Source organism: Rhinolophus sinicus, linkage group LG07, assembly GCF_036562045.2.
Source record: "Rhinolophus sinicus isolate RSC01 linkage group LG07, ASM3656204v1, whole genome shotgun sequence".
In the NCBI taxonomy this organism is placed as follows: Eukaryota; Metazoa; Chordata; class Mammalia; order Chiroptera; family Rhinolophidae; genus Rhinolophus; species Rhinolophus sinicus.
The window spans coordinates 64,828,895-64,835,488 of NC_133757.1; the positions used below are offsets into that span (position 1 = coordinate 64,828,895).

General features: G+C 54.3%; 1 protein-coding gene across 1 annotated transcript in view; it reads right to left on the reverse strand.

Annotated features, from left to right (window-relative positions):
- Positions 1 to 6,005, reverse strand: part of ALOX5 (arachidonate 5-lipoxygenase) — a 47,226-nt gene extending 41,221 nt beyond the window's left edge. The window contains exon 1 of the mRNA XM_074337298.1: positions 5,752 to 6,005. Within this exon, the coding sequence (XP_074193399.1) occupies positions 5,752 to 5,901 (150 nt within the window). The 5' untranslated portion in view covers positions 5,902 to 6,005. The remainder of the gene's footprint in view (positions 1 to 5,751) is intronic.
- Between the last annotated feature and the right edge of the window lie 589 nt (positions 6,006 to 6,594).

Genomic DNA, 6,594 nt, shown 5'->3' on the forward strand with positions numbered 1-6,594 from the left:
ATACTTCTCAGTCCCTAACATGTGTCCGAGCACATCTGTCCTGCCAGAATGCCTCATCTTTCAGGGTGAAAGAGCCCTCCTGCCCCAGAGCATGTCCTATGGGAGAACAGGGGCCCAAGACGAGGTCACAGAGAACACTGACCCTCAGGGTCTGAGAGACCTGAGGATGGGGCCTGTCTGATTCCTAGGGAGTAGCCATTAGACCCTGGTGCAGAGTTGGGAGAGGAGTCCCAATGGGGGCTGGATGACCTGAGGTGCTGGGAAGAGGGGGAGGAAAGGAAGGATACATCTCTGATTGGGTGGCTTATGGAGGTGGGAAGAGGAGAGGGATCCCTGAGCTGAGGCATCAGTGGGCCAGAGCAGAAGGTTCCGATGGGACAAGAAGCCCACTCTGGGCCCTGCCTGCCACGAGTGGGGGTCTGCAGAGACCTCAGCTCTCATGTTAGGCCAAGGCAGAGATTCCCACAGGAACGGGGGGAGTGCAGTGAGGAAGAGAGAGTGAGGTGAGCCAGGTGTCAGGGCAGCACGGCCAGCCTTAGTGGGTGCCAAAGTGACTGACCCTGGGATTCAGCAAATTGCATCACTGAGGCTCTGTTTCTTCATCTGTCAAGGGGAGATAATGCCTACCTGTCAGGACCATTGAGAAATCCGAATGGCGTGATGCTGGGCTCCTTTCTTCATGGCACAGGCCGCTGGCGGCTGTGTGCATCAGACCACCTAGTCCTCCTTCCTTGACTGCTGGGGGCAGGGGGGGGGTCACAGGGGAGCAGGCCGCACACTGCCTGTGAGCAGTCATGAGCTAGCATGGGCCCCTTCACTGAGGTCCATCCTGACTACATGCCAAACTGAGTAACTGGAAGTAGATGTGGGAGGAAGCATTGAGCCCATGATCTCAAACTTCTTGGCTCAAACCTGGGAGGGAATTCCTGTGAGGGAAGAGAAGGGGCTGTGAGCCAGAGGGAGAATGGGAGGCACTTTCAGTGCTGGCAGTATAGGCCGAGCAGAGGGAAGTCAGCATGTGGTGAGGCCTGGGTCTGGGCCGGAGGTGGCTGCTGCAGGGGAAGTGGCTTTCTTGTGGCTCTGAAGAGCTAGAGGGGGCTGAGGGTGTCGGGGGTTGATGCCAGGAAGGCTGAGCTGAGGGAGGAGGGAGGCCATTCTAAAGGAAAAGGTTCCATAAGCATCTGGGGTGGCCACTCTCATGGGAGGGAGGATCCCAGCACCTTGGAATGGAAAGGGAAGGGAAATCAGGCTCAGGGAACCTCGTCAGGACTGGAAAGGAAGGGCCAAGTGTCCAGCTGTGGGTGGTGACTGACAAGGAAGAAATGGAACAGCTTCTCAGAGGGAAGGGAGACCACGGTCACCCTTCAGCACACCTGTGGTGCAATCACAGGAGAAAGGGGCCATCCAGGTCCCCCTCTCCCACCTAGCACTGCAGACCTGGCAGAGGGCTTTGGACTATCATCTGGGAGAAACAGACGCAACATGCTATTTGACAGGGTGAAGGACAGACCTCCCATTCTGGCTTGTCTGTGGCTGGCCCTGGCTTCAGGCCCAGAGTTACAGGAAGTGAACGAGGGTCCGAGTAGTTCAGCCTCACCTGAATCAGGACAAAGTCTGGTGGCTGTGACTCTGGCCAAAGGAGCCACTACTGGAGAGTCACAGAGGATAGAGAAAGGCTCTGTGCGTCAAAGCAAATTCAGGTCCCAGGACGGTGCCCAGACCACACGGTGTGCCGATCTTCCTGCCGATCCTCCTCTCCACTGGCCGCTGCTGTTTGTTGTCTGTGTGCCCTGACACATTGAACTCTCATGTCCATTCTGCACAGTGGACACTATCAACAGTGGATGGCCCATAACAGGCCCTCAATAAATACAGGACATGTGCATGGCTGCATGCATGGGTCCCATTTTACTGAGACTCAGAGAGGTCTGGCAGCTACCGTGCCAGTGAGTAATTGTGGCCCCGTGATTAGAATCCACACCTGTGTGACGACCAAAACCAGGTTCCTCCCACCATTCCCCATGGCTTCATGATGGGAAAAGCCCTGGACTGGGAACCAGCGACCTGTCTCTGAGCCTGTGTTCAACCCATTGATGGAGTATGAAGGGGCAACCTGGATGGGGTGGAAACCTTCCTAAGATATGGCACTTGAAGCTGCTCTTGGGAGTTGGTAAGACTTCAGAGGTGAGGTGAGTGGGAGAAGGGTGGGCAAGGCATTTTGGATGCCCAAGTTGGGGACGGGGTGGCTGGAGCACGGAGCTCCTTGGGGCAGAGGGGGCAGGTGCTGTAGTCAGATGCTGGGAAGAGACATGGAACCAGGAAAACATGCGACTCACCAGCCTCGTTTCACAGCAGGGTTACTTTGCTGATTTCACTTGTTGTTCTCAACTCTTTTTTGAATATCTCAGCAAAATGTTAGCTAGCCAGTTTTCATTTGATCTTTATATCAGCATTTTGAGAAAGCTTTCATTTGTCTCTGCCCCAGATCCCTCGCTGGAGAAGGACAGAGGAAAGTCAGGGTGTGGCCCAGCCTAGGATGCCTGTCTTAGAGGGCGCTGATAAGGGGCTGGTGGGGGTGGGAGAGGACAGGAGGAGGGAGAAAAAGGGGTGGACAATGGAGAGACTGAAGCAGAGAGGGGGAAAGTGGGCAGTGGTTAGGGAGGTTGAGGGGGCAGGGAATGGGGGAGCAGGGGAAAATGGGAGATAGAGCAGAAGGGAGAAAGGAGTGCAGAAAAGAAGAGAGAAATGGGGGACTTTGGGGGACTTGGGAAATAGGAAGTAGAGGAAGGAAGAGAAGGAGGAAGAGGAGGCTGAATGTAGGGAAGAGAGGGGACAGAGAGCGAAGACTGGGCAATAGAGATTGAGGGTCAAAGTAAAATGTTTATTCTTTATTCATGTATGCTGAGAAGGAGGTATGCTATTAAAATGTATTCTCCATTAATATAAGAATATTCACTAAATGTATTTAAGAAGTATATGTAGTTGTAATAATTGTTTATACTCAGTGAATATAGTCAAGGACAATTATTAAACATCACTCTATTGCCCTTAGCTTTCCTAACAGTGCTGTCATGGAATGAGAATGGGTCAAGTTAGATTTCCCAGAAATCTTCAGATCTGTTAAAGTCATCCCATCTGACCTGAAATTACGTTAAATTGACAGAGTTAAAGAAACACATCAATTTGTTAAATTTGCCTAGACTTGGACTAGTCTATGGGCTCTTGGGGCCACCAGTCTGGCTTTCCGCAACTGACAGTGGGAAGCCAGTCCAGGGGTGACTGTTTACAGGAGAAGCTCACCTGCAAGGACTCTGCCCCCCAGGCCTGTTCTGAGTCACTATGCAGAACCTGCTGAGAAGAACCAGGCATCTGTGACTTGAGGAAAATCAGTCCTGTCCATCATTTGACTGAATTGCACAAGGAAGAGTGGGGGTATTGACCTGCTAGTGACCAGGAAATGATTGAATTGGTGGCCTGGAAATAGTCTTTACTGTTACTGTTATTAACCATGATGATTGTAACACTTTTTGAGTAAAATGAGATAGCTTTACCTTCTCAGCTAGTATTTCCTCTAAGTTTTCTCCTTCACCTTTACCCAAAAGGGACGGACTGTCCTTAAAGACCATTGGCTGGAGAATGAGGAAGTAGGTCCTGGGCACTGCAAGACAGTGTGGAGTAACTGCATCAACAGGAACTTTCTCAAAAACTGTGTTTTTTCCAGAGCGTTTCAGAGCCGGCTGGGTCCCTGCAGTACAGCAGCCCCTCCCCGCTTGCCCCTTTCACCCCGTGGAAATGGGACATGCAAATCTCTCCTGAAATTTGCTTCTGGGCCTCTCACTGAGGTGTTTAATCACCATGTCATTTGAATGAATTCTCAGGGCTAGGAGGACAGAAGAGAAGGAGGGAAATAAAGAACAGGAGAGTGCTTTCATCCCTCTTCCAAAAATTCATTATGGCCACACCACAGTGTCTCTTCCGGGGAGAAGCCACACGTGGGGTACCGCATGGGACACAGTTAGCACACTGGTGTGTGTGGCGTGTAGAGGGGAACAGGGCCCACTGTGGCCCCCTTATAAAGAGGAAGTATCTGTATCCTCTACTCCTCCCTAGGTGTTGGGGGGGAGCCATGAAATAACAGAAATAAATGAAGGTGCTTCAGAAACAACAGAGGGTGTCATCATCCCAAATGGTGATTCCCAAGCTTTGCCACACCACTGTCCTTGGGACCAGCCTCCTGATCGGGGAAACCGAGTGACAGGAGGTTGTTCTTATACTCACTCCCTAACTCCTCTTGAAGGGGTCTCAAGCCAGGCTAATGTGCTGAACTCAACTGAGTGCCGAGCTGGCTTACAGCCAGGTTCTGAAGCTTTAGGGCAGGAATCAAACCCACCTTGAGTTTGGAATCTGGAAAAGGAGTGGACTTTAGGCTCTACAGACCTCTAACACACTCTATGAATTTTATCCAGGAAGTGTTCAGTTGAGCCATATAAAATTGCTGTTTTGTTTGTCAAACATAATCAACAGTATGAGTAATTTTATATGGTTTGCACTTATAATCAACTAAATGGTGAGAAGACAGCTTTGTGAAGTCTCCATCTTTTTGGTCCAGTTCAGGGGCTGGGGTGGTAGAAGGGAGCACATAGTCCCTGGGCACCTGCAGTGTGTCCAGACTTTCACAAGTCATTTACCGAGCACTTCCTGTGCTTGCCACTGGGCTGGGCACAGCACTAAACCTCAGTGACAACTGTGACCTGCCATGTTCACAAAGAGAGCCACAGGGCTAGATCCATGGCTAGGCCAGCATCTGGAGGCCACCTGTGCATGGCCTCACACAATACCTGGCACCACAAAGAGGTGCCGTAAACATGGGCTCCATTTGCTTCTTGCACTCCCCCAGCTCCGGGGTCTCCAGTGAGGAGGGGCGAGGGGAAGTCCTCCTCCCCCCTCTTCCTGCACTGAGCCCACACCTCAGGTGGAATTCTCCCTGGTGCATACTCTGCTGGTAGCCAGTGACGACTTCCAGATCTGCAAGTCTTCTCCTTGCTTGGGTTCTCTTGTCCCCGCTAAATTCCTCTGGTGATCTGTCCTGAGAATGGAGCTGCTCAGGTGTGGAGACATCTGCTAGTGTCACTCTAGGTCACTAACAGGCCTGGGCTCACCCAGGACTCCTGGACCCTCCTGAAGCCAACTCTTCCATTTTACATTTGGGGTAACTTGGTCCAGAGAGGCAACAGAGTGAGCTAGTGGTCTGGCCCAGATGAAATTCAGGCCTCTGGACCCCCAGACCTACACTTCTCCCACAGCTTGTGGCTGCCCTGACGTGCCCTCTGTGCTTCAGAGAGGGCAAGGCTCATAGTATGACTCCCTCCCCTCACCAGCCGCGGAAGGAGCCCTAGGAAATGGGGCACCAGTAACGCTGCCCACAGCACTTGCCCAGTTAAGGGGCCTCTCAGAACCTTGAGTCCCCATCTGTGAAACAGCAAACCTTGCATCTTCTCCTGCTTCCTGGGGAGAAGAGCCTCATCCTGGAAGCCTCCGTCCCCGACTTCGGGTCCCAGCCGCCCCGACGAGGTCCTGGACGGGTTTCCACCCGGTCCGGGTCTCCAAGAGGGGTTGCTGGACGCCCCCCGACCCCCTCAGCCGAGTTCCGGCAGCCCCATGGTTCCTGGCTCCCCCTGCTCGGTCCCGTCCCCCGACCCGCCCCGACTGGGACCCAGGCGCCCCCAACCCAGTTTGGCCGCGCGCTCTCACCGCGCCGCGCTCGAAGTCGTTGTAGAAGGGCTTGTCCAGCAGGTGCTTCTCGCTGCAGCCCGCGGAGCCCACCAGGCTGAGGTAGATGTAGTCGTCGGTGCCAGCGAACCACTGGCTGCCGGTGGCCACGGTGACGGTGTAAGAGGGCATGGCGGCGGACAGCGAGCGCCACGGCTGTGAGTGCAGTGAGCTCTGCGAGCCTCCGCGCGCGGGTCCCCGCGCGTCTGCACCTAGTCGGGCCGCGCGCCGCTTCCTCCCAGCGCCCCGCCCCGCCCCGCCCGCCCTCCTGCAGCTCCGGCCTCGCGGTGACCGCCTCGGACACCGCCGGAGTCAGCCGCTCCTTATTGGCTTGGCGTCTGTTTCAGCATTCAGGGGACTGGGGCAACCTCAGCTGCCATCCCCTCATCCATCCTTCCGTCCGTCCGTCCGTCCGTTCACTCAGTCGCTCATTCACTGTTACCCCTCCTTCCTGCCCCAGCTTCCCCCACTGCCAGGCTCCAGGGATGGGATAGGGTTGGGCTCGGGGACCCCTAGACAACGAGACACACTCGCTGCTCTCACCAAGTTCCCAGCGTGAGTGGGAGGCTGCGCGACCGTGACAATCACCCACGCTGTGTGTTCTGGAGGTGGACAGCAGGAAGAGAAGCCCACCTGGGAAGTCAGGAAGGCTTGCGAGAGGAGCCCACACACGAGCTAACACTGAGGGTGAGCTGAGACTTCCGTCAGAGTTGGCTTCCTTCATAGGCTTCACTGAAAATGTCACTCTGGGCCTGTGCAGGTAGGCACCTAAGTGAGTCAGATGCCAGCAGCGCTCAGGCTATGAGGTTGTCAGTATATAGTGGG